Source organism: Danio rerio, chromosome 19 (assembly GCF_049306965.1).
Source record: "Danio rerio strain Tuebingen ecotype United States chromosome 19, GRCz12tu, whole genome shotgun sequence".
In the NCBI taxonomy this organism is placed as follows: domain Eukaryota; kingdom Metazoa; phylum Chordata; class Actinopteri; order Cypriniformes; family Danionidae; genus Danio; species Danio rerio.
The window spans coordinates 45,622,501-45,649,914 of record NC_133194.1 but is presented as its reverse complement, the minus strand read 5'-3'; the positions used below and the strand labels follow the sequence as shown (position 1 = coordinate 45,649,914).

General features: G+C 37.0%; 1 protein-coding gene across 52 annotated transcripts in view; it reads right to left on the bottom strand.

The window, feature by feature from the left end:
• The window catches only part of clasp2 (cytoplasmic linker associated protein 2), a 109,376-nt gene that overhangs the window by 56,977 nt on the left and 24,985 nt on the right, over positions 1-27,414 (bottom strand). For 38 of the 52 annotated variants that reach the window (NM_001328259.1, XM_073930670.1, XM_073930671.1 and 35 more), the window contains 9 exons: positions 25,063-25,133; positions 9,967-10,113; positions 5,179-5,255; positions 4,911-5,003; positions 2,147-2,292; positions 1,368-1,503; positions 1,199-1,269; positions 714-773; positions 549-626 (listed from right to left, as the gene is read on the bottom strand). In NM_001328259.1, coding sequence (NP_001315188.1) covers positions 549-626; positions 714-773; positions 1,199-1,269; positions 1,368-1,503; positions 2,147-2,292; positions 4,911-5,003; positions 5,179-5,255; positions 9,967-10,113; positions 25,063-25,133 — 879 coding nt within the window. Of the gene's footprint in view, positions 1-548; positions 627-713; positions 774-1,198; positions 1,270-1,367; positions 1,504-2,146; positions 2,293-4,910; positions 5,004-5,178; positions 5,256-9,966; positions 10,114-12,475; positions 12,679-25,062; positions 25,134-27,414 lie in introns of those variants that run through there. The other 14 variants (XM_073930696.1, XM_073930698.1, XM_073930705.1 and 11 more) reach the window with 1 other exon arrangement.

Sequence of the window (27,414 nt, the reverse complement as noted above, 5' to 3'; positions counted from 1 at the left end):
GTTGTCTTCCGGTAGCGTTAAAGTAATGTGTTATAGACATGTGATAGGGGCTTGATGAATAAGGGAAGGATACGCAATGACACAAAAGCCCCAATCAGCTAGCAAATCTCGGCAACCCCGCCTCCGTTTTCAGATGTCTCCGTTTTCCCTCATCCATACTGAGACGGAGCAGCGTTTAAGAATGAAAAAGGGCTCTCCAGCGTATCCAAAACGCTCCGTTTTCGGCGCTTGAAAACTTCGGCGTAGTGTGGATGGATGGCGTAACCGTAGTAAATCTTATGCGTTTTCAAACTAAAACGCATTAGGGTAAACAGGGCCCTAGTCAAACAGATGTGCGACTGTAGTCAGACTGCTTTAAGGACAAAAACAAGAGTGTGTGTGTGCTTGGAAGGGAGGTCATGTGATGCAGTTTGTTGATAGATATTGATGATTATATTACCAGCCCTCCATGCATTAGTAAAGGACTACAACAGATTACAGTAGAACATGCGCCAAGAGCAGGAAATAAGAAACCCTGAAAAAAAACATGAGACAATCTGAGGACTCACTTCCTGGCCTCCACTCGAGCCTCTGCGTCGGCATCTCTGATTCCCTTCTTAATACTCTCCACCAGCACAGCCGCATGCCTGACACACAGAAGAGAGAAAAGCAGCTGCTAGTCATGGCCTTCAGCATCAGTAGGCAGTGCTAGATTAGCGGGTGTTGTGATTTACCTCTCTAGAGAGTGAGTCTGCCATTCCTGCAGCAGAAGATCCAAGAACTCATAACAGCGCCTGACAGATGGAGAGAGAAGAAAGAGATCTGAGAAATAAATGAACAGGTATGCAAATCCAATCGGGGATTAAACTGGGGGGTTTTCAAGATATCCTGGGTGAATTTAGCCCTGATAGAGTTGCATGAAACCAGGATAAATGAACTTACGACAGAGACTTACTCTCTGAAGCTAGCCTACTCTATAGCAGGCTAAAAACCAGGTTAAGATAAATCCTAGTGATTTATCTGTTAGTTTTGCTGTAGTATATATACTGCAAAGCTGCTTTAAAACAATAATTATTGTAAAAATCGATATATAAACACACTTGAATTGAATATATGCACATCATATATGTGGATAATAAACAAAATCAAAACATTCCTGTTGTATATCCCAGTGTACAGAAATATATGGTGCTCCTTAAAAACAGATGAAACGTCTCACCTCCGGACGGCCACAGATTTCGATGTGCAGTTACTAGCGATGAGAGGAATTAGACGCGGGACATGAGTGTGCTGGAGATGCAAAAACATGCAGTCAAAACAGGCAGACACAGAGCCGTCAGACAGGATAAAGTCCTGCATAGTCCTTTAAAGTCCTTAGTGTTGCTCACCCGTATGATGATGCGAATGGCTGCTGTGCCAGATGTGGCCATCACTTTGGCACAGTTCGGGATGAGGTTGAAAAGCACTGGAACGATGCCCTCGGCTCCGTGGTCAAACTTATTCCCCAATAACGTGGAAAGATACCTGCAGAGATAACATAATCACACATTTATTATTTTAAAAAAATATTGGTTTTGTTGACAATAAAAAAAAAATAAATTAAAAAAAAAAATATATATATATATATATATTTCTTCAGAAGGCTATCAGTATTGACTTTAAAATGATTTTATTCTAGCCGAAATAAATCCAATAAAACTTTCTTCGGAAGAAAATATATTATAGGAAATACTGTGAAAATTTCCTTGCTCTGTTAAACATCATTTGGGGAAAAAATGGCTAATAATTTTGACTGTATATCATAAAGCCAAAATAAAAAGTCTATAATTTTAAAATATCCTCCACCGTTTATTTCATGGTATGGTCAAATCCATTGTTTATGGTAACACATAATATTAGTGCATTGTACAATAGGCTTTTTTTTTTTACAAACATTTAAATATTGCATTCTAAAGCACAACAAAAGCACCGCATTTATAAAAGCACCGCATGTATAAAAGCAAAAGACCAACAACAGCCTAATAGACAAGAGTCATCCAATGGGTGTACTTTCTCATCTTCAAAAAAGTCCACTCAGCTTTGGCGTACAGTTCACAGTGATGTGATTAATAAAATGTAAACAATGCAAACACATCTTTCTAACACCAGAGCTAAAGTTGTGACTCACGCCACTGTGATGCAAGCCTCCCGCACCACCTGGGAACGCAGGTCTTTAGCCGACAACTTGAAGGCGCCATCCAACAGGCGCAGGTGCTGGTAGAAACAATCATAGTCTGTTGCTCCGGCAACCAGCAGAGATCGGATTTTCTTCAGCTGTGAAGCGACAGGAGAAACCAGACCACATCAGAGAGAGCATGTCACAAATGAATGCAAATGCATAAGGAGGACAACATAAAAGCCAAGAAACTCTGGGCATGTCTGTAAAATATTGAATAGAGGATTTAAATATGAAAACAAACCCGATGTAAAGAAAACTCAAGGTCTAGTGCATCCTAATGCTACTGTCTGATTTCCATGGGAAACACTAATACTACTAAATTTCTCCAAATTGGTTTAGGAAACAAGTTCGGTCACATGTAAATGAAATATGCAGAGATAATGCTAATGAGCTTGATAGAGAGCTGCTCACATGCTTTTTTTACTAGTCACCAGCCCTGTAGATTATTTGCTCTGTTCTTAATTTGCTACAATGTTACAGTTTGTGAAACAAAGCGCACGTTAATTAAAATTAAAATAAATGTGAGACGCCATAATCATCATCACCACCACTCCCCTGCACTCTCATGTTTGTTTAGGTCGGCATGACCGCGACACTGATTTGGTGTGAATGAAGCTGTTCTCACGCTATTGGCAGAGCTGTACAGAGGACACTCATTCATTTGCTCTCGAAGTCGAATGGAGAATAAATATGTTTATATCTTTATGTAGCATTCATATTGCAGTCTTTGCAATTAGCCAGTTGCAATGTTTCAAATAGATAATTAATTTAAATTTCGATTAACCCTTGTGTGCTGTTGGGGATGCTTGCATTCACTCTGGGCTGATTTTGAGGCTTAATCTAGCCACAACTTTCTCTGTTTCAGCAAATGAAATGATTTTTGGTGACAAATCTTATTTTGACAGATATTTTGGGAAAATGCTTTGAAACTTTAAAAACTGAACAATACATTCTGGGCAAATTTACTAATCTTTTGTTATGTTACTTAATTTTTTTGCCCCATTGACTTCTATTATAATGACATTTTTTGATTGCAAAACCATGATGTCATATAATCATGCATTCTTGATTGTTGCTGGTTTTCCTGTCGGTAAGAGGTCAACTTTATTATTTTTACTGTTCATTCTCACTCGAAAAAATGTCTGCAGTAAAGCTGTATGGGTCGTTCACATATCATATGAGAAGCACTTCTCACAAAACAGATGCTTTATATACATAAATACTTGCGTATAAATGTTCATCACTAACTTTTTTTAAAACATAATTTGATTATAACTGCAGATCAATGACAGCCTACTGCAACGTCTGCAGTTTAATAAAACAATAAGTAAATGCAACATATACGAACACATACAGACCCTTACAGTCTCCGATATGTTATCGATTACAGAAAAACTACACACAGCATGCATTAAGTCCTTATTTGGGTTTAAAAACAACACACAATAGCGTGCATAGCGTTCAGCTACACGTCTAGCTCCGCCTTTTGGTACAATTTAGTCCTCCTAGGTACACTTTGCAAAGGGTAACCAAAAAATGGTACGGTACAGTTCGCTTTAAGGTACCTATGAACAGTGGAAACGGCCATAAAAGCGTACCAAACTGAACTCTACCACTCAGTGGAAACAGGCCATATATGGAGCATAGTTCTCAAACTCAATTCCTGGAGGACGGCGGCTTTGCACAGTTTTGCTCCAATCCCATCAACCTCAGCTGATCCAAATAATCGAGGTGTTCAAAAGATTCATGAACACCATTAGCAGGATCAGCTGGGTTTGATTTGGGGTTGGAGCAAAACTGTGCAGAGCTTCAGGAATTGAGTTTGAGACCTATGGTATAGAGCAGGGGTGGCCAACCCTGTTCCTGGAGAGCCACCTTCCTGCAGATTTCAGTTGCAACCCATATCAAACACACCTGCCTGTAATTATCACGTGGTTTTCAGGTCCTAACTAATTGGTTTAGGTGTGTTTGATATGGGTAGCAACTGAAATCTGCAGGAAGGTAGATCTCCAGGAACATGGTTGGCCACCCCTGGTATAGAGTATAGGGTGTGTGTATTGGAGAAAGACCTATGAGCATTTATCTTGATATGTCTGAGAAAATCTGAATAAGCAGCTCAGCTCTCAGAAGACAGTAGACACCGTATTTATATTATATTATACACACACACACACACACACACACACACACACACACACACACACACACACACACACACACACACACACACACACACACACACACAGAGACACACACAGACACACACAGACACACACAGACACACACAGACACACACAGACACACACAGACACACATACTATAATATATTGTTTTATTCTGTAGAACTCCGTATAAAAACCCTATCTGAGGGGTTAATGCTGCCAACTGATGAGCAACAGTAAAAATGACCCATTTGACCTCTTACAAACAGGGAAAACCCCCAACAATCAAGAAAGCATGATTATATCGTGTCATGGCTTTGCAATAAAAAAAGTCATTATAATGGATGTCAATTGAGCAAAAACAGCCCCCAACATAACAAAAGGAAAGTAAATTTGAACAGTACACAAGGGTTAATCGTTCAGGCCTAGTTGGAATCACACTTCAATATGTCGCATGTTCAATAAAGCTTCTTAATCTGCTCAGTCCAAAGTGTCCTTCATAGATGAATTCATTCGATTTGGAACACAGAACAAACATCCTAAACTCTTACCGCGTTTGCTCTGTGGTCCCAGTCGTGTTTATCGTCAGACAGAACCTCGCGGATCTTGTTCAGGTTATCCTCCAGGTCCCGTGTGGAGTAGATCTACAAAAAAAATACGAGACAAACAGAGAGACACCAGTTTTAGATCAAACACTTCCAATCCTTTGATGAAACATCTCACTGCAAACGCCATGCAAAAGTGGCGGCTAGATGTAACCAGATTCTACGGGAATTCAGTGATGCCTCTTTCATGTATAGCAAAGTGTGTGCGGCTCACTTGAACTGTGGGCACGTCTGTGAATGCTTTGATGAAATCCTCCTCATCCACGGCTCCTGCACCCTCTTTAGAAGCTCCTGCAACACATGTGATAGACTTCCATTACAACACAGCTCTGAAGTTTATGCAGACTCATGGTTGTGTCAGACACTGCTGGAGACATTTAGAATCTCAATCATTCTTGGAGACTATTAAGAGACAACTGCAGCAGTTACTATAGAAACTGATCACAATGAGGTGTTGCTATGGCAACCGCAGTAATGCTCTGTGTATACTGGGTGTGTGAGCAATATAAAAATATGAATATATGTTAATGTAAAAATATGGGTGAAACCATGTTCTATTATTATATTATCCCTGTTATATTAAACCATTCAGTGTTACAGATACAGTTTTATGCAAACGTTTGGCCACCCCTGATAATTTCATAACTGCAAGCCATAGCCATAGCCTGCTGGGCATTTCATTTGCTAATATTTTATTGCCTAGGAAAAAAGCAGCATTTCAGTTCTGACATAACATTTATTTAATCAACAGATGCAATGCAATTTAAATCTCGACAAAAAACAGACAAGTACAAAAATTTGGGTACCCCAACAGAATAATGACATCAAAGCTGGTCCATGCTTTTATGACCTCTAGGCTGGATTACTGTAATGCTCTGTTCGCTGGCTGTCTAGCATCCTTTATTAACAAACATCAGCTAGTACAAAATGCAGCTACCAGAGTTCTTACCAGGTCTAGAAAATATGATCATATCACCCTAATTTTATTCTCCATGGCTGCCAGTTAAATTTCGTATGGATTATAAAATACTGCTTCTCAGCTATAAACCTTTAAAGAATCTAGCTCCTGTTTATCTAACTAACCTCCTGTCTCGCTTCAATCCAACCCGCTCTTTAAGATATCAAAACTCAGGGCTTCTGATAGCACCTAGAACAGCAAAGTCAAGTAAAGGAGGTCGAGCCTTCTCATTTATGGCTCCTAAAAAAAATTCAATATTGTAATTGTTTTAGTTTAGACTGTTGCACTTATGAATAATTATATATTTTTATAATGTAATACTACTACTACTACTAATATATATATATATATATATATATATATATATATATACATATACATATATACATATATATATATATATATATTTTTTTTTTTTAATTTAATAATATTAATTAAATATTATTATACAATAATATATATATATATATATATATATATATATATATATATATATATATATATATATATATATATATATACACACACACACACACACACACACACACATATATATATATATATATATATATATATATATATATATATATATATATATATATATATATATATATATATATATATATAAAATTATTATAGACCCAGCCAAGGCTCGAACCAGTGCTAATAAGGTAATACCCACTGTTTCATTCCTTGTATTGTTTCTGTACTGTTAATATATTATATTAATATAAATATATTAATAAAAATAAGCTCTATATGACATTTTTGTATATTTTTCACATTTTTCTTTAACTCAAACACAACTATGAATTGGAAATAAAGATAATCTAAGAATTCCCCCTCAAAAAAGCAGTATATATAGATCAGTGAAATTCAAATTCAGTAAAACAGCCATTTGAGCCCTATTAAGTGCGTTAATGTCTTATATGAGGGAGGAAACTCATCCTGTGCACACTTTAAACAGCTTTCAGCCCTAATGGACTTCCTGTCTGTCTTCCTGTCCAGCAGTAATTGAATGATCAATCATGAAGCCCAGAAGGGGTGTGGCCTGTGAGACCCAGAGAGACTGATAAACACACCAGGATCAGTCAGCTGTCAATCAGGCTGCAGGAAAGCCCAAATCAAGGCACTGTAGGAGGAGCATTTTAAAGCTGAAACCTCTAGAACGAGTCTCAGCAGTAACATCAATCCACTGCAAAGTGCTTATATGGACAAAGTATTTTAAAAAAGCATCATCAATGCAAGTGTCTACATGAACTAAATTAATTAGATTGCTGTGCTAGTTAGTTCTTGCATTGAAATATTTGCCCAAAAGTTCAATAATTGCCCATAAAGGTACCCATGAAACAAGTCAGAGGCAAGTCAATGGTGTGATTTCATAACTCTTCCTTCAATGATGTACAAGCTAGATCTGAGTGTTCAATATATTACACAATGGCGAGATTATTCTTCTTCTTTTTTTTGGCAGGTATATGGCCTCGTTTACACTGCCAATTAAACTGGCAGATCGGATTTATTGAGGCATTTTCTTTCGTACATTATTAAACTTGTGACAATGTGGTGCTTCTCCACGGTTTAATGACAAAGAAGGAAGAGCATGTGTGGAGACGCTAACGCGGTAAACAACAACGACATGGAGGAAACATGGAGGAAGTTAGTGGTCAGTCGCCACAATTTGCTCCCATCAGACCGGAGATTTCTGTCGTACCCACAAATTCCTCTGAATGGTGGAGGACACCATATTTGAACCATAGGCGGAAGCTGCAATGAAGGTTCTTTCCCTCCGCCTACTCCTGCTCAAAATCATTTTAAAGTTGGGCGAACTTCGCATATTTCTCAGAAATAAAAGCAAGACATTTTCTTCCAGCGTGGCAAGTGTGGTGCAGATGCTAGAACCCGCCTTTATGCATGCGCGACGCTGTAAATTGTATAGCAAGTGTAAACAGATGAATGGGATATGGGTCACAATTAAAAGAACGTTTAAACGGATAGGCAAAAAACCCCAGATATAGGCAACAAATCGGATTTGGGCATTTAGGCCCCGTTTACACTAATGCATTTTCGTTTTAAAACGCATAAGTTTTGCTACAGTTACGCCATCCGTCCACACTACGCCGGAGTTCTCGAGCGCCGAAAACAGAGTGTTTTGAAAACGCTGGAGAGGCTGTTTTCATTCTGGAACGCTGCTGCTCCGTCTCAGTGTGGATGAGGAAAAACGGAGACATCTGAAAATGGAGGCGGGGCTGCTGAGATTCGCTACCTGATTGGGGCTTTTGTGTCATTGTGTATCCTTCCCTTATTCGTCAAGCCCCTATCGCATGACTATAACACATAGCTTTAACGCTACCGGAAGACAGTACTGTAAACAACAACATGAGCACAGAAATGGGAGCGTTGTTTGCACTATTGTCTGTTTTAGGCGGCATTGTCCAGTGATTCATTTGTTACGTATAGTAACAACTCGACCTCGTCGTCTGTCCACAAAAATACCTCTCTTGCTTTCTTTGCCATCGTGTTTATTGTTCAACCGGCGTTTGTTGAATAACAATAACAAAATGCTGAGCGAGACACATGCTTCCTGTTTATACTAGAACGCGGATGCCTAGAGTGCGCGAATATATATATTCACGTGATATACGTGGCGTAGTGTGGACGGAGACTTGTTCAGAGACGCTAGGTAAAACGCTAGTGTGGACGCGGATCGTTTTTGATCTAAAACTAAAATGCACTAGTGTAAATGGGGCCTCAGACCAGACAGTGTAAACGAGGCCTATGATACACCTTGATATAATAGTAGATTTGTTTAACAATATAAAAAAACAAGGTAACTGACTCCTATGTCATTAAAGACAATGAATTTGCTTCATTAAACCAGAATTTAAAACTAGAACAATCTATTTAATAATATCAGCAGTCATTTGTTTAAGCGGTTACGTAATGTGAAGCTGCTTTTGCACTGATGCCAGACTGGATCATCTGTAATGCGTGATATTTTAGTCTGTGCCCATTAAGTTTCAAACAAAGTGACAAAACATGCACATTTTTCTCTTCATGAAGGCATCTTTCATGTGTGAAGCATTGAGTCACTGGATTGCCTAAAAATAAACATTTAACCTATTTTTATAGTTGAAATTATTTTCCCAGTTTTACCGTTAGTTGCTGTGGTACAAATTATAATATATAACACCCAGCCCAGCCAAAGATCAGCTTCATTTTATATACTTATCTTAAGATTTACATTATACACAAATCACTATTTTCATTCTTACAGACAGACTGATGCAAACGAGTGATTTAAAGTAAAGTTTATTATAAGAAAATTAATTAGCATTTTAAAAATGCACTGCAATCCATAAATGGAGTCATTAATGTAGTCAAAAGACTATTGCTCTATGATGATTTTCTTACATATAAACTATTGTTAAAGTAAATGACAATGTAGTGACTTGTCAAGTATATAGAAAACAATTAAAGTTGTAGGACACTTATTGTTTTGATGTTTAAAATCCCCTTTTAATTTGTAATCTATATTACTTGTTACCATTATAAAAAAAACTACCATAAGGTTTTTTTAGGCATAACCATCATAAGCTTATAATACCTTCAATCAGAGATAACCAAGTTACTGTCATTACTGACTAGTGGACAGACTTATATTCAAACATTTTTAAAGTTCATAAGATTGGTAAAAGGTAAATAACTAAACTGAATAAAGTACAATTTAAAGGCTTAACTAGGTTAATTAAGCAAGTTAGGTTAATTGGGCAAATCATTGCTTAACAATAGTTTGTTCTGTAGACAGTCAAATACAAATATTGCTTAAGGGGGCTAATAAGATTGAGCTTAAATGGTCTTTAAACATTTTAAAACTGCTTTATTCCAGCCAAAATAAAACAAATAAGACTTGCCTGAGAAGAAAAAATATTATAGAAAACACTGTGAAAAATTCCTTGCTCTGATAAACATAATTTCAGAAATATTTGACAAAGAAAAAACTACAATTTTGACCTCAACTGTGTATATAAATGCAGTCTTACACACCTGATTTGGCAGCTCCAGTGGCACTGGGTCGTCTGGAACTGCTGGCAGATTCTGCAGGTTTCTTGGGTACTTTGGGCACTTTAAAAGCCGCCTGAGCCGATGACGGCCTGCTTCCATCCACAGAGTCGTCATCGTCGAAACTACGGTCTACAAGAAGCAGTGAGAAGACAAATCAAAAGTCAGAATGTGGAGTCAAATTATCAATACAAAGTCTCATGTTTCTGCACAAAAATCTTCTTTCCATATCGATTGCAGATTAGACTTATATTCTCATCATATGCACATGGTTCAATATAGGAATATGATGGTATCAGATTTTCTTGTTGCGAAAACTGCTGTGGCTCGATATACAGTATTATTGACATAAGCTGCACGAAAAGGATTACTTTAACATGATGTAATAACAAAAACAAATATACATTAAACATTACTTCACAATAGATACAATATATTTTATGTTATGTTCAGAGTAGGCCTGTCACAATATCTATTTCTTGTCATACAATATATTGCATCAAAATATATCGCGATACACGACATGTTGACATTTTAGGACCATTTTATGCCACTTATTATTTAATGCCAGAATGACAATATAATATCATCACAATGCAAGTACGCTCTTCCAAATGAACAAATCATATTTCATTCTTAAGATCATTTAATTTAATTATAGATATTTTAGCAGTTTAATAATCAGGCATTGGAGTCAGAATGTGAAAAGGCATATCCTAAATCAATAATAATAAAAGTGCAAGGTAGAAAGTAACAGGCTGCTAAATCTGCAAGCAGACACCCACATGAGAATATACTATAGTAATTTAAAGTAAATACTACAGTGTTTTTAACCATACTGACACTGACACCACCAATAGAGATGGAGATGTTGAATAATCAGCTAAAATGTTGTTAGAATTGGTTTTTATGTATGGTGGTGATATATATTGCATCACCAAAAATGATTGTGGTCATCTAGATATGTTGTGCGATAAGTTGATACACTGATTATTGTGACAGGCATCGGTCAGTGTAAACAAATTAAATTGCGCTAAGATTACACAGTACTATAGATATCACTTACAAAAAGGTGTCATTCATTAATGTTAACTACACTGTAAAAAATCTTTAATTTTATGATTTATTTCCAGAAAAAAAATTCCAGAAATTTACCGTAAAATAACAGATATTCAATTACAGAAATTTCCTCAAATTAATATTTCTGGTAAATTTCTGTAATTTAATATATGTTATTTTACCGTAAATTTCTTTAATTTAATAGCTGCTATTTTAACATGAAATTAAACATTTTATTATTTTTTTTACAGTGTAGCATTAATATCCGGAAATACCTACATTTTTTCAAAACTGTTCATGTTAAAGAATACAACTCAATTATCCCAGTCAGGTATAGCTCTATTTTAGACCATTTCAATGTGGTGATAACATTGACCCATAAACATTTCCTGCTTCTTGTCAAACTAATTTATAAATGTAAAGAGGCAATTCAATCATATCTTTCATTAAAACAGCCTTTCATAACATTATTTATCAATATGTGGAAATTATTGGTTTAAGAGGAAACACTTTAGGTCCATTGTTATTGTTTACATCCCTCAAAATGGTCTATATAAAACCATCAAAACTGATATCGAGTTAATAAACTCTGCCGAAAATAATTGACATCACCTAAGATTTTAATTCAAGAATCAAAGTCCATACAGTTTTCATTAACTAAATATTAAAGGGATAGTTCACCAAAAAAGCAAATTCAGTCATCATTTACTCCTCATTTTTCCTGTTCAACAGTAGCAATGGTTACAAACCTGTGACCACTGACTTTCATAGTGTTAGTTTTTCCCAACTATGGAAGGTCAATGGTTACAGGTTTCCAGCTTTCTTTAAAATATATTTGAACAGAACAGGCAAACTCCTAAAGCTTTTGCAACCATGAGTAAACGGTGAGTACATTTACATTTTTTGGGTGAACTATTACTATAAATGATGCCACATATCAATATCATGCATATTCACCATCATGATATATTTATTATTGATCACAACCACATATCCAGTTTAACAAGACCAATCAAAAGGAACAGATCAAACCCAATTCAACTCACGAAACCCGATATGTCCTCCAGCATGAAAAGTAAACGTCTGGTTTCCTCCTCGCCACAATATCAGCTTATATAATCAATGACCAACCCAAAACCAGGACCCATCAGGGGCCTATCAATTACTGAACAACAAAAAACCGGAAGTATTTCCAACATTAAACCACTCCACAAAACAAAGAGCAAAGCCTGTAAAACTCAAAGCCTCCCACACACACAAGCACAGATTGGGTGCTTCCAACTAAACACAGCAAGACTAGAAGAACACACACATAGGATTTGATTTCATTTCATCTATTACAAGAAATATCCCAAGTCTATACGGCACCCAGATGACATCCTATTTGTACACCAACCCAATGGTGAACATTGATATGGAGCAACATGTCACTCACAGTCACAGATGCGTTTGCAGATGAGGCGCCTCATGCCTGACGGCGGGCGTGGCTCTCTTTCTAGTATCCGAGGCAACGCCCAAGCTGCCGCTCACATGACAGCGGTTCTCACGGCGACGAAATACACCCGAACGGATCAGCACCACCGTTCACACACACACACAAAAACACCACCCAAAAGCTGCTCGGCATCTCCTCTCCTCATTCCCTCTTCTCTCCATCCCCCCTCGTCACCATCATCACTCCCTCGCACTTTGCTCCGCACCCAATCCCTCCTCCTCCCCAGTGCCTGAGGAGCCAATCAGAAGCATGATGACATCATCGATAACCAGCCAGTGAGCTTTTGAGATTCGAGGACGCTTCATGCATGCCAATGTGGCTCGTTTTTTTTTTTTGATCGAGAAGCTAGGCTAATTAGCCTCACTTTAATATGCATACATAAATATCAGGATTTAAAGCCACGCCCCTGTCGCTGAGAAGTGGCCTTTGTTTTGCATATGAAAGTGTGTGTGTTTGTGTGTGCGGTTGGGTGATCGGCATTGTGACCCTTTGCTGCGAAGCCAAGAACTGACTGCACTGACACATTATGGATGCTGACCCCACTAGCGGAGCTGAAAGAGCTCTGTGTGCCCGGCTATGTGTTTAGCATCATTAGCATAGAAGGAGAACCCGCCCTTTGTTCTGAAGGGAGGGAGCGAACAACAATCTAACAAGGACCGGCCAATGATGACTGTAGAGAGAGAGAGAGAGAGAGAGAGAGAATGAGGCAGGGCAAAGGGAACAAAACAGCAACAGGAAATGAGAGAGAGAGAGAGAGAGAGAGAGGTGGGGACAAGCTTAAGGGAAAAGGGGGAAAAGGGAGAACTAGCAAGGAAGGAGACGAAGAGAGAGAGCACGAGAAAAAGAGCTGGCCGATCTGAAAGGCTGTTTCCATGACAACAGGAGCAACCCGCATCAGTGGGTTTTGGAGATTTAAAAAAAAAAAGGGCTGAATCACACTAGTTTAAAATATGGTCTGGCAAAATTAGCCAGCATAAAAAAGAAAACCCTTTTTTTATAAAAAATAATAATGATGATGATGGTGACGAAAAAGGCAGAATTGCAAAAGTTTAAATTTTGGTCTGCCATATTAATAATGAAAATGAATAAATAAATGAATAAATAAATACATAAATGAATGAATGAATAAATGAATGAATAAATAAATAAATGGACTAATGAATAAATAAACAATTAAATAAATAAATTAACTAATGAATGAATAAACTAATAAATTAATAAATAAATGAATAAACAAAAATAAATAAACTAATGAACAAATTAATGAATAAATAAATAAATAAACTAATAAATAAATAAATCAACTAATAAATAAATAAATAAATGAATAAATAAATAAATAAACTAATAAATAAATAAATGAATAAAAAATATATAAATAAATCAACTAATAAATAAATAAATAAATAAATAAACTAATAAATAAAAAAATGCATAAAAAATAAACTAATAAATAAATAAATGAACTAATGGATAAATAAATAAATGAACTAATGAATAAATAAATAAATAAATAAACTAATGAATAAACAAATAAATAACTGAACTAATGAATAAATAAATAAATAACTGAACTAATGAACAAATAAATAAATAAATAAACTAATGAATAAATAATTAAATAACTGAACTAATGAATAAATAAATGAATACATAACTGAACTTATGAGTAAATAAATGAATAAATAATAAATTAACTAATGAATAAATAAAGGATTAAATAAATAAATCAACTAATGAATAAACTTATAAATGAATCAATAAATGAATAAATAAAACCAACAAAATTAAATAAATGAACTAAGAAATAAATAAACGAATAAATGAATCAATTAATTCTATAAAAAATTGAATTATAGGACTTCCGGTGGCGCGCGCTGCAAGATGGCTGCTCGGCACTGAGCTCCTTACAAATACCTCCGATTATAACATTTTTTTCTTCAAATTGAGGATAAATTCCTAATTAAAATAGAACATCAACTCCTTCTAAAGAATGGCAACTAGTAAAAAGACGATGTCTCCTCAAAAACAAGCTACAGGAAACAAACGACTAAAAACGCTTGATGACGACGTGGCCTCCATCGTCAGCCATGCAATCGAAGCGCAGCAGGAAGCCTTGCGTGAAATGGTCTTCGGCATGTTAACAGAGGCAATAAAGTCCGCTCTTGCTCCTTTCAATGACTACATTAATGAAAATGGAACTGTTCTTCGAGCTATAAAAGAAGAAATAGGCTCTCTGGGTAAGAACATGGCGTCGATAACATCAAAAGTAGATGATCTACAAGGAAACCTTCGCAAAACTAAAAAAGATACTAATCATTGCTTGTCTCAGCTTGACCAAATACAACGAAAATGCACGGATTTGGAAGATCGCTCACGACGCAACAATATCCGTCTGGTCAACTTACCTGCGGGAATGGAAGGAGACGACCCTATCGGCTTCCTTCAGAAAACGCTCCCTAAATGGATCCCGGACCTGTCAGGGCGTTCAAATCCAATAGAGATTGACAGAGCTCATCGAGTCTACTCGAATTCTAACTCAAACAGATCACGAGCGATGATCTTTCGACTCCTTCGTTATCCGGACAGGCAGGCCATACTTCAAGGTGCACGTAAAGCAAAGCCCACACTACCCGGAGGAGCGCGTCTGGAATTCTATGCAGATTACAGCGCCGCGACCGCACAGAAGAGAAAAGCGTTCTCGGCCGTCAGATCCAAACTCCAACAAAAAGGTGCGGAAACTTTTCTAATTTACCCAGCAATACTGAAAGTCTCATTCAAAGGCCAAAAATACTCGTTTGAGACGCCGGATGAAGCCGAGAAATACATCGAGGGACTGGAGCGAACAACGTCAGCGCCGGCTCGCAGGTCTTTATATCCTCAGCTCCAGGAGGCAATGGAGGAAACCGATTAAGGAGACAATATTGGACTTATCAACACTTAAATGACATGATTAGAAACATTTCTTAGCCCCCTAAATGACCAAATTATACGGTAAACAACTATTACTATTAATATTATTATTTTGTTTTATTGGTATTTAAAGTTACGGTTAGATATTCATGATACAAATTTTATTTATTTAATACTATTTATTTTATTATTATATATATTTTTACTATTATTTGTTATGTTATTTATTTATTTTAGTTATTTATTTTATTATTTTTTATTTATTTATTTATTTTTATTAATTTATTTTTATTTTTTATTTTTTTGTCGACAAGGTGGGGGCTAAGTTTCTTGGTTTAAGATTGGAACAGCCCGAATTCAAAACTTGTTACATGTTTAAATAGAGTTGATGCTGATACACTGATGGTTGTAACGTTCCTCAGCTGTTTAATATCAAGGAGGTACTGGAAGGCGAATAGTGTTAAGACATTGCCTCGCGATCGCCACAGACGCTCGTTATTGAGGGGGTTAGGGAAAGGGTGGGGCACTCAGGAATAAAATACGCAGAAATTTTTATATTCTTTTCATATATATCCACGAAATTTCTATGTTTAAATTGCACCTACTACTACAATCTTTACATGTTTATTTGTGAAAGCTTTATGTTCAGAGATTATGGTTAATTTGAATATTATGTCTCTTAACGTCAGAGGGTTAAACTCTCCTAGTAAACGGACTAAATTTTTAGATTATCTTCGCAGGAAAAACATAGACGTTGCACTTATCCAAGAAACCCATCTAAAGATAGCAGATGTCCAGCGATTACAAAACAAACACTATATTCCTATAGTATCTTCAGGTTATAACTCTAAAAAGAGAGGGGTGGCAATATTATTTAAAAGAAATCATACTTTCAGTATTGAAAATTTAGGATCAGACAATAATGGTAGAATGGCATATTGTTGTACTAATATAGGAGGAAAGAAGCTAATGTTTGTCAATATTTATGCCCCAAACTCTTATGATGCTCCTTTTTTCCCAGACATTACAAAAACTCTTTTAGCCTATAATGAATATTCACTTATTATTGGAGGAGACATGAACACGGTAATGGACACTGTTTTAGATCGATCAAATCCTTCAATCCCAATGATACAACCCCAGTCTTCAAAAGCATTAAATTGGTTTACTAAAGACCTAAACGTGAGTGACACCTGGAGGTTGCTCAACCCTAATGTGAAAGAATACACTTACTTCTCACCAAGACATAAATCCTATTCAAGAATAGACTACATCTTACTATCTCCTATGATATTTTCATGTGTAAAGAACATTGAATTTCTACCACAAAGTATTTCTGACCACAATGCAATAACAACATCGCTGCAATTTAGTACACTGACCAAACCCTCTAGATGGAGATTCAATACTCTTTTACTCAAAAACGAGGAATATATTTCACAACTGAGATCAGAATTAACTGAATTTATTAGCATTAATCAAAATTCTGTTTCCAACCAAGACATGTTTTGGGCCTCTATTAAAGGTTTTTTAAGAAATAATGCAATTAGTTTTTCTGCAAGGCTTAAAAAGAATTACCTCCAACAAATATCATCATTAGAAAAAAGGTGTGGAGAATTGGAGCGGGAATTAGAAAAGAAATTTGCAACAGAAACACAACAAAAATTAAAGGTAGAAAGAGCTACACTTAATGACCTGCTTAGACAAAGAACCGAATACTTGATGCACATCACAAAACATAAATACTACATAGATGGAAGCAAACCGAGCCGACTCCTTGCACTCACTTTAAAAAAACATGAGCAACGTTTTAATATAAATGCAATAAAAAACTCTGAACAGGTTCTCACCTCAAACCCCTCAGATATTAACAAAACATTTAAGAAGTTTTTTGAAAAATTATACTCTTCAGAAATACAAACTAACACGGATCATTTAGAAAAATTTTTTGAGTCTTTAAACTTAACAAAACTTTCTAAGGAAGATGCTGACAACCTAGATTCAGAAATAACTCTAGATGAATTACATAATGCAGTTAGGGATTTACATACAGGGAAATCTCCAGGTATTGACGGCATCCCTGGCGAATTATATCTAGTACTATGGGACTTACTGGGACACATTTGGCTACAAACAATAAACAAGGCCATAACCAAAGGCCATTTTCATAAAGATCTTAATACTGCTTTAATTACTGTTTTACCTAAACCCGAAAAAGATCTTTTTGAATGTTCCAACTATAGACCTATTTCTCTGATTAATGAAGATATAAAAATTTATGCTAAAGTTATCGCCAAGCGTCTACAATCAGTAATAAGTAAATTAATTCATCCAGACCAAGCTGGTTTTATAACAGGACGTTTAGCTTCAGATAATGTCCGCAGAGTACTACACGTTATAGCTGAATCAGGAAAGTTGAAAAAACCTAGTGGCCTCCTCCTTATAGATGCGGAAAAAGCCTTTGATCGCTTGGAATGGGGCTATTTATGGTACACACTGAAAAACTTTAATTTTGGCGATCAATTCATTAAGATGATTCAAACTCTATACTCTAACCCCTTGGCTAGAGTAACTACAGTGGGAATTATTTCAGACACTTTTTGTATTAAGAGGGGAACAAAACAGGGTTGCCCTCTCTCTCCTCTTTTGTTTAATCTATCAATAGAACCACTGGCTCAATTTATTAGACAATGTAAAAACATTACCCCAATTCAGTTAGGCTCATCTGTCCATTCTATCTCTTTATATGCTGATGACATACTTCTATTTCTATCAGATTTACAAAATTCACTACCCAATGCCCTCACAGCTTTAAATGAATTTGGAAGAATTTCTGGTTTCAAAATAAACTACTCTAAATCAGTTCTGATGCCCCTTAATCCAATTGGCCATAATGTTACTAATAATACTAATATAAAAATATCAACAAAAGTCAAATATTTAGGAATTGAGCTGAGCCCAACCTTACAACTCATACCTAAAATAAACTATATGTCAATTTACAGTAAGGTTGAGGCTGATATCCAGAGATGGATGCGCCTACCCTCATCACCACCCGCCAGAATTTCAACAATAAAAATGAATATCTTGCCCAGAATTAATTTCATAAGCTCCATGCTTCCCCTCCCTCCACCTCCAAACTATTGGAAAAAGTTAGACTCGATTTTAAACAAATTTGTTTGGAATGGAAAACGTCCCCGTGTAAAATGGTCCACTCTCCAAAAAAACAAAACAGAGGGTGGATGGGCCTGCCCTAACTTCAAATTATACCACTGGTCATTTATTCTGCTCTCAGTTGTGAAATGGTTCGAACCTGATATGCAATGTTCTTGGAAAGAAATAGAAAAAGACCTTATTTTTCCAACACGTCTGCAAGACTTTCTGTTCTCAGGCTTTAACCATAGGAAATGTATATTGCGCTATGGACCTATTTTATCCTATACCCTCCAAATTTTTAAAAAGGTAGAAACTTATTTTCCTTCCAGAACCACCTGGCATAATCATTCTCCTCTGTGGCACAATGTGAACCTACTTTCTGGTAGACAACCTTTTAATCAACCATCATGGGCCAATAAAGGTATTCTAACACTAAAAGACATAAATGGAGAAAAATCTATTTTAGATTTTCAAGATCTGGTTAACAAATTTAATATATCTCCCAACACTCTTTTTATATATTTTAAAATAAGGGCAGCACTAAAGGCTCATAAGACACCATGGGGTAAGGATCTTCATACCCACCCAATTGTGAAATGGATATATAATGCTCCAAGAAAAGGAACTGTTTCCTATCTCTACTGCTGTCTTTCTAATATTAATGCACATAGTTTCTCAAAAGAAAGACTATGGCTATCTGATATGTCTCGACCCAATACAACTATCGATTGGGAAACTGTATGGCATAATACATTCCACGCTTCCACAAACCCTAATCACCAGTTTATTCATTTTAAAACTATCCACAGGGCATATTTAACCACACGTATACGACATATCATAGGTTTATCTCCAGATCCATATTGTAAGTTCTGTGAACCACAGCGTCCAGATACCTTTTTACATATGATGTGGGAATGTCCGGAGGTACAAAAACTTTGGGATTCGGTACTGGACATTTTATTTAAAGTTACAAAAATTTGTTTCCCCAAAGACCCTATACTGTTACTATTGAATGATAACTCTCAATTTCCCTTAAATGCAAAGGTCCGTAAATTTTGGTTAGCTGCTTCAACTGCTACAAAGAAAATGTTGGTACAAAGGTGGAAACCTCCTCATGATCTCTCAGTTAAGCACTGGCTACATTCATTATTGGAAATACTATATCTGGAACTGTCATCAGCACGGATCAACCATGCCAAAGTGGACATTCTTACGGCATGGAAAATCTACATATGCAACGTCAAAGAAATCTTGGACACTTAACCCTCATCTGATGCTACGGATGACAACTTAATGGAAATTATCTAACAGCTTGGTCTAAACTATAGTTATTCTGTGTTTCCTGATGTGCGTATAATGGGGTGGGGGGGTGGGAAATATATATGGGGTTATATCTGTTAAAAGTATTTTGTTATCTGATTGTAAAAATTGTATATTCTCACTATCGGAAATAAAAAAAACTGAATTACAAAAAAAAAAAAAAAATTGAATTATATAAAATTAATGAATAAACAAAATCAAATATTAAATGAATAAATAAATGAATAAATGGACTAATAAATAAATAAATGAATCAATAAATAAAGTTTCATTATCATTCTGGAAAAAAAAAACCCAACACTGTTCAAGAGCATACGGTCTAGCGGTCAGTGGCGGTTCCAGCTTAAATGGCACCCTGAGCAAACCTCCCCATATATGCCCTGGAATGATACGCTTAGATCACTTAAGAAATATATTGCATAAATATAATGACAATTCTATAAAATACAAAAAAAAACAAGTCTCATGTTAAATACACACTAATTTATTTATAATCAACCACATTTCAAACACTAAACAAATAGATCACGATAGCAATAATGAAAAGAGCACTATTCATCTCAATAAAGGAATGCAATAGATATAGTATTCAAATCTGCATTATTAAATAACTGTATTATTCAATTATTTATATTCAACTAACATTTAACCCCAAATGTGCTCAAATAAAACACAAAAACACAATCCAAAAGATTGCAACTCATATTTTCCTAATGAATGAATTGTATTATTAACGCATTGCAACAATTCCTACAACATTAACACAATGCCAAGCACAAAGAACAGGTTATTTCAAAACAAATTGCACCAGCCTACAATTGACGGCACATTTCTCGCTCAAAACTGATCTGAAAACGCACATACTGTCAGTTTAACACCACATTGCTGTCACATTATCTCTGTGTGCGTGAGCGAGTGTTGATGTCTGAGTCCTCGCTGATCATGCAGCAACTTAACTGGCCATTTAATCTGGTTATCGGGATTACAGAGACAAGTGAGCGCAGCCATTAACTTGCAAACAAACAGCCTGTGCAGCAAAGCCCGTCAAAACATATTCAAACATAAGCACGCTAAAGCCTTTTATGCCTCATTTATAGTCCACAGACACACAGCATCTCATAGAGTACTTCAATTTCCAGGGCAAGGACTGAAGAGTCTAATAATGGGTAGCTGAGGCAACCAAATGCCCTAGAAACCGGGTCACACTCCAGCTCCCAAGGGACAAAACCCACTGACGCAGAAACCAATAGAAGTAGTAGAGAGATGCAATGCAATATATTCAGATCAAACTCAACTGCATTGATAGTTAGCGACAAGGAGAAACTCATTATAGCAGACAACTGCTAATTAAATACAGAAAGATCGGCAATAGGAGACTCTATAGAACTAAAACTCAACATTTTGCACTAAATGCATGAGAACAAAGAGTCATGCATACCATAAACATGCCCAAATATCAACTCAAAGCAATTTCTGTAGTACTTTAATGGATAAATGCACTCACCATCTCCATCGTCACCCACAGACATGGCTTTAATGTTAGTGAGAAGAGGCAGCTCTTTCACTCTCTCCTTCTCTCGTCCTTCTCTCTCTCTCTCTGTCACGCTGTGTCAGAGTAATGCTGTGACAGGCACAGCTCGCTCTCTATAACTCTCTCCTCACAGGGTCTCCATTGGCAAAGCCATTGGACCAAAAAAAAAAAAAACACACACAAAACTCTTTGAATGTGGTCTACTTTGTCTTTCGCCAAATTTAAAGATGATTAGTGGGGAAGCTGGCTACATGGCGAACATCCCCCTTCCTGTTCTTCAACTGAAATCTGGCACAATGCACCTCGAGGCAGACGGCCAAGTGAAACAATCAGTTTAACACTTCTGGAAAAGCACCAGCACGTTTGAGGAGACACTGTTGAAATGCGTACAATCAATATGAATCTGATTTTATCCATGCAATTGCTTGCAGAGCAAAGATCTTGAATGTATTTTACTGACGACCACCAAGTTTATTTGGTGTTTATTAAACAAGAAGTCAGAAACACTTGTTATTAGTGACACCGGTGGCTGATAAGTGAACTGCAGTCAGCAACTTATTTGGTGCATCTCAATTTGCGCACTGAAGGCTGATTTACACTATATGCTCCAGCGCAGTCTTCACACGATAGAAGAATCCTCGAGGTAGCTGATTAAGACGAGCACCCTTTAAAAAAACTACACATCGCAATGACACGTAATGCAAGGTCCTTGATTGGTCAGCTTTGTAGTGGAGACGAGTGTGGGCGGAGCTGAGATACTGATGGAGTCCCCGTGAGGAGCTCCAGATGGAGACTGTTGTTTGGTGTTTACCTTATGATTAAAGTTGTTGCACATCCGCCAGTTCCCGCCTCTGAATGAGCAAGTTTTAGCTTCTTTTACATTAAGGTAGAGTTCAGAAAAAACAAAGCTCCCACGAAGAAACTTGACACAGAGGAACACAAACACCTACTGCCAGCTAGCGTTTCAGAAGTGGTATTGCAGAGCAGCACTCAATGCAGAAGTATAAACCAGTCTTTAGAAGAAAGTGTACATACTTTTGAGTGTGTAACAAGTATGCAAACTTTGGGACACACTACGTCCTCATTAACGGACAGTTATTTTTGCTTAGTTGCGTCGCCTGTCAATCATCTCGACGCATCATCCACTTTTCTTTCATATTTAATACCCTACTTTACTGAAGATTCAGCACCAGGTTAATCTGCCATACACGAATCTTTAATGCAAAGAAATCTCCACAGGTCTTTGAATAATTATGCATTCAGAAGATATAAAGTTCACATTATTGTTGGGATGAAGTATATAATGGAAAATGTGATTTTAATATTTTCCAGTTGGCTAGATATTAATTAATAGTCATTCAAAACAACTTCACCAAAGCGTCTCTACTTGATGGTTGGTCTCACATGTTCACCATGTTTGTTTACACTTTTTCCTCCCCGATTTAGTAGTTCTAAGCAACTTCACGCCCCACATGCAGTGTATTATGGGAAATATTAGTGATTAGAGTTCGGATGGGTCTATATTTTTTAATTTCTACTGGAAATAGGACTCCATCCGGGAACCTTTGGCATTCTCCTTTCAACATACTACGGTTTGGTACATGCTAATTCTAAACTAAAGAAATAGCTTTTTGGGCGACACTGTGGCTCAGTGGTTAGCACTGTGGCCTCATAACAAGAAGGTCGCGGGTTCGGGTCCAGGCTGGGTCAGTTGGCGTTTCTGTGTGGAGTTTGCATGTTCCCACTGTGTTGGCGCGAGTTTCCTCCGGGTGCTCCGGTTTCCATCACAAGTCCAAAGACATGGTACAGGTGAATTGGATAAGCTTAATTGTCCGTAAAGTATGTGTTTGAATTAGTGTCTATGGGTGTTTTTTCGTTGTGGCGACCCTGGATTAATAAAGGGACTAAGCAGAAAATGAATGAATGAATGAAGTTGGCTGTAGTGTATGAGTGTGTTGGGTGTTTTCCAATATAGGGTTGCAGCTGGAAGGGCATCCACCATGTAAAAAGTTGGCGGTTCATTCCGCTGTGGTGACCCCTGATGAACAAAGGGACTAAGCCAAAGGAAAATGAACGAACAAATTTGTTTTATGCTAGCAAGCATGCAATCGTAATGTATTATGGAATGAATTTCCAAAACTACAGCAATGCAAAAACAGCAGTTATGTATCTGATCAATTCCTTAATCGTATTCAATCTTTAACGAAACTTTCTTCTGTTGAACACAATGGGAATGTTGGAAAAATAATTTTACTTCCATATTTATTGTTTCTACTATGGATGTCAACGGCTGTTTTTTATCAAACATTCTTCTGAATATCTTGTATTATAAATGGACGTTAGAATCACCTGAGTAGGAGTAAATGAGGAAATTTTTATGTGTTTTGCAGAACTATCTCCGTCTGATTTTCAGGTCAAAAAAGTCACATCCTTTTGGTTTTCCTTTACATGAATATGAATTGTAAATAAAGCAACTAACCTTTGCATTAAAATGAGTTCACATGCTTTCATGGTCAAGCTAGAAATTGTCTTTACAAGCCATTTACACTAGGACTGCACAATATATCGAGAACTTACTATATTTTTATGATGTTATATCACAAGAGATTTCATTATCATAATTATCAACAACAATATCGCATATTGCATATTTTTCCAGGATGGTGCAGCCCTAATTTACACATTTTTTCCTGTTGGGCGAGTTGGCATTTCTGTGAGGAGTTTGCATGTCCTCCCCGTGTTGACGTGGTGGGTTTCCTCCAGGTGCTCCGGTTTCCCCCACAGTTTAAACACATGCGCTATAGGTGAATTTGGTTAACTAAATTGGCCGTAGTGTATGAGTGTGTGTAAATGAGTGTGTATGGGTGTTTACCAGTACAAGGTTGCAGCTGGAAGGACATAAAACATATGCCAGAATAGTTAATGGTTCAATCTGCTGTGGCGACCTTAGATAAATAAGGGACTAACCTGAAGAAAAAAGACTGAATGAACCAATACGGTTCAGACATATTGTCCATTTCTAATAAATCTCATATTGCTAGTTCACTAATCTGAAATTCAACTCAAAAACCTTTCTGCACCCATTAACGCACCAATAAATGCATGTTTACCTCTATAAACCTAACAGACGCAATCATGATACGGCTTGTCACTGTATAAAACACGCTACTACTCCACAACTTAAGCAGCATGAAAAGAGCAGCAGAGTCTGATCCAGCTCTTCCATCACATGACACATGCCAAATGCATCATGGAGATTTCCAAGGCCGTGGAAGTCTGACACCATCTCCTCTTTTAGATGCCAGCACTCACGTTAAAGCTAACTCACCAGCGGACACCACGATAAAATCCAGCATTTAGTCATTCAGTAAATCCCTTTACGCTGAAGATAACTCTCTAGTAAAAGCTAATGCTAATGAAAAACATCGGGATTAACATGGAGATGAAAGTAGCGTTCCGTTTTAATCCGGGGATCAGATGTCAAAGGCTTATGTGGTCAAAGACACTGACAAAGACTAATATTAGCATTGTAACTGAAGCTGATGGAGACAAGCCTTGCAAACAGGATTTGGGTAGTTAACTAACAAGCTAAAAGCTAACTTACCTTGACTCAGGCTGAGAGCCATGTTGCCTGAATTCAGCACTTCATCAAAACGACTCAGGATGGTCTGCAACCTGAAACACACAGAAGAGAAATGATCTGAGATTGATTTCACAACATTTCACTCATTAGACATGTTTCTATTCAAAGACGTGAATTAGATGTGTGGGCAAAACTAGAATATTGCATAAAACATTTGCAAAGTATTGTTTTCATCGAATGAGTCAAACAGAACAATATCATCACTTCCTGATGAAGAAAAATGAAATTTGCTGCAGTTGGAGAAGGCCTTGGAGATATGGCAAAAATGCAATCGCGATAATTAGCTTCTATATTGAACGATATATTTTTCAATAAAAGTTGTTGATGCTTCCAGATTTACGAGTACCCCAAGCATGACTGAACCCACATAAATTAGTGCGGGTATTCTAAACCAGTTAGCCTCATCGATCCTGCAGGTGGGCCGCAAGATAGCTTAAAATTTACTTAATTACTGTACTATGATTATTTGATTTCATTACTAAAGATGTTTTATATAAAAATTATTGGTGTAACGGCATTTCCCGTTTTCTAATATTGATTACTTTGGAATCTGTGCAAAAAGAGTCTCACTGTAAAATGTAGACTTAACCGTGGCTGTACTTCCAACCACTGCACGTCAAACAGGACTAAAGGCTCGGCTGTTTAAAGCAAACAGTCACGCAAGTGTAAAGGTAACGAAGATTAGAGTTATAACCAGTTCACATCTGCGACTCGTATCAGAGTCTTACATCTGCGTTGATTCACAAACTATGCTAGTTCTCTTTGTGTGAACTCTTCATAATATCAGCATAGTTGTCTTTTGGCCAGTGGAGAAATTAAAATGGTCGTGCTGAACTGATTCTCTCAAGGTGTTTTTTCTTTACTCTCCTATTGGTGAAGTTTTTTTCCCTCTCTGCTGTCGCCACTGGCTTGCATGGTTCAGGATCTGAAAAGCTACTCATCGATGAATTTGCTCTTCAGTGTTTGGACTCTCAGTAATGACTTCAAACCACACTGAACTGAGCTAAACTGAACTGAACTTAAACACTAAAAACTGAACTACCCTGAACCAGTTACTATGACCATTTATGTGGAGCTGCTTTGACACAATCTAGATTGTAAAAGCGCTATACAAATAAAGCTGAATTGAATTGAATTGTCCAAATGAGTGTTTTATAACGCAACTGCGAGTGTTTTATAAAGGAAGCGCGGCCATACAAAAGGATCTAGTGAGACTCTGTGGTGTTTAAAAGAACAGCTGTTCACTACTGTCAGCAAACTCCAATAGTATCCCAAAAACCCAACCGCCTTCAGATAGATGTGTTTCCACAGACTGTATTTTACATCATTTTATTTTTAATGGTTACAATTAATAGATGAATAGTAGTCAGTCCAATTCAAAGCAGCAGCTTAAATTTTCATCTTTGTCCTGTACAGGTTCATTTATTAAAGAAAAAGGCTATATATATATTCTATAAATGTAATTATATCTTTTGTGTTTTTTATGTAAAATACTGTAGAAAAATAAGATAATAAAAGTATAAGCAAAACAAAATGTTTTGCTAATAAATAAAGCTTTAAAATAAGCCTTTTCTCTAGACCAGGGTTGTCCAAACTCGTTCCTGGAGGCCCGGTGTCCTGAAGAGTGTAGCTCTAACCCTCATCAAACACACATGAAGCAGCTAATAAAGCTCCTACTAGATACACTAGAAACTTCCTAGCAGGTGTGGTTAAGCAAGTTGGAGCTAAACTCTGCAGGACATCAGCCCTCCAGGACCGACTTTGGAACCCCCTGCTCTAAACAATCAGTTTAAGAAAAAATGTCAGATATGGAAGTGGCAGGAAGTGAACAGGATTGAGCACCCCTGGTCTATGGTGTCTGTGTGACGGTCATACTAGCCAACTGAGTGAGCTCACTTTCATTCTGCCCCCCCCCCCCACCCCCAGTTTCTGTTAATGGAAAGATTTTTTTCATCCGTGCAGATGCATCTTTCCAACTTAACATTTTAAAAGTTTCTATGAGGGCGACACGGTGGCTCAGTGTTTAACATTGTTGCCTCACAGCCGCTGGTTCGAGTTCCGGCTGGGCCAGTTGGCATTTCTGTGTGGAGTGTGCATGTTCTCCCCGTGTTGGCGTGGGTTTCCTTCGGGTGCTCCTGTTTCCTGAGTCCAAACACATGCGGTACAGGCGAATTGGGTAAGCTAAATTCGCTGTAGTGTACGTGTGTGAATGAGTGTGTCTGGGTGTTTCCCAGTACTGGGTTGCACCTGGAAGGGCATTCACTGTGTAAAACATATGCCGGATAAGTTAGCGGCTCATTTCGATGTTGCGAT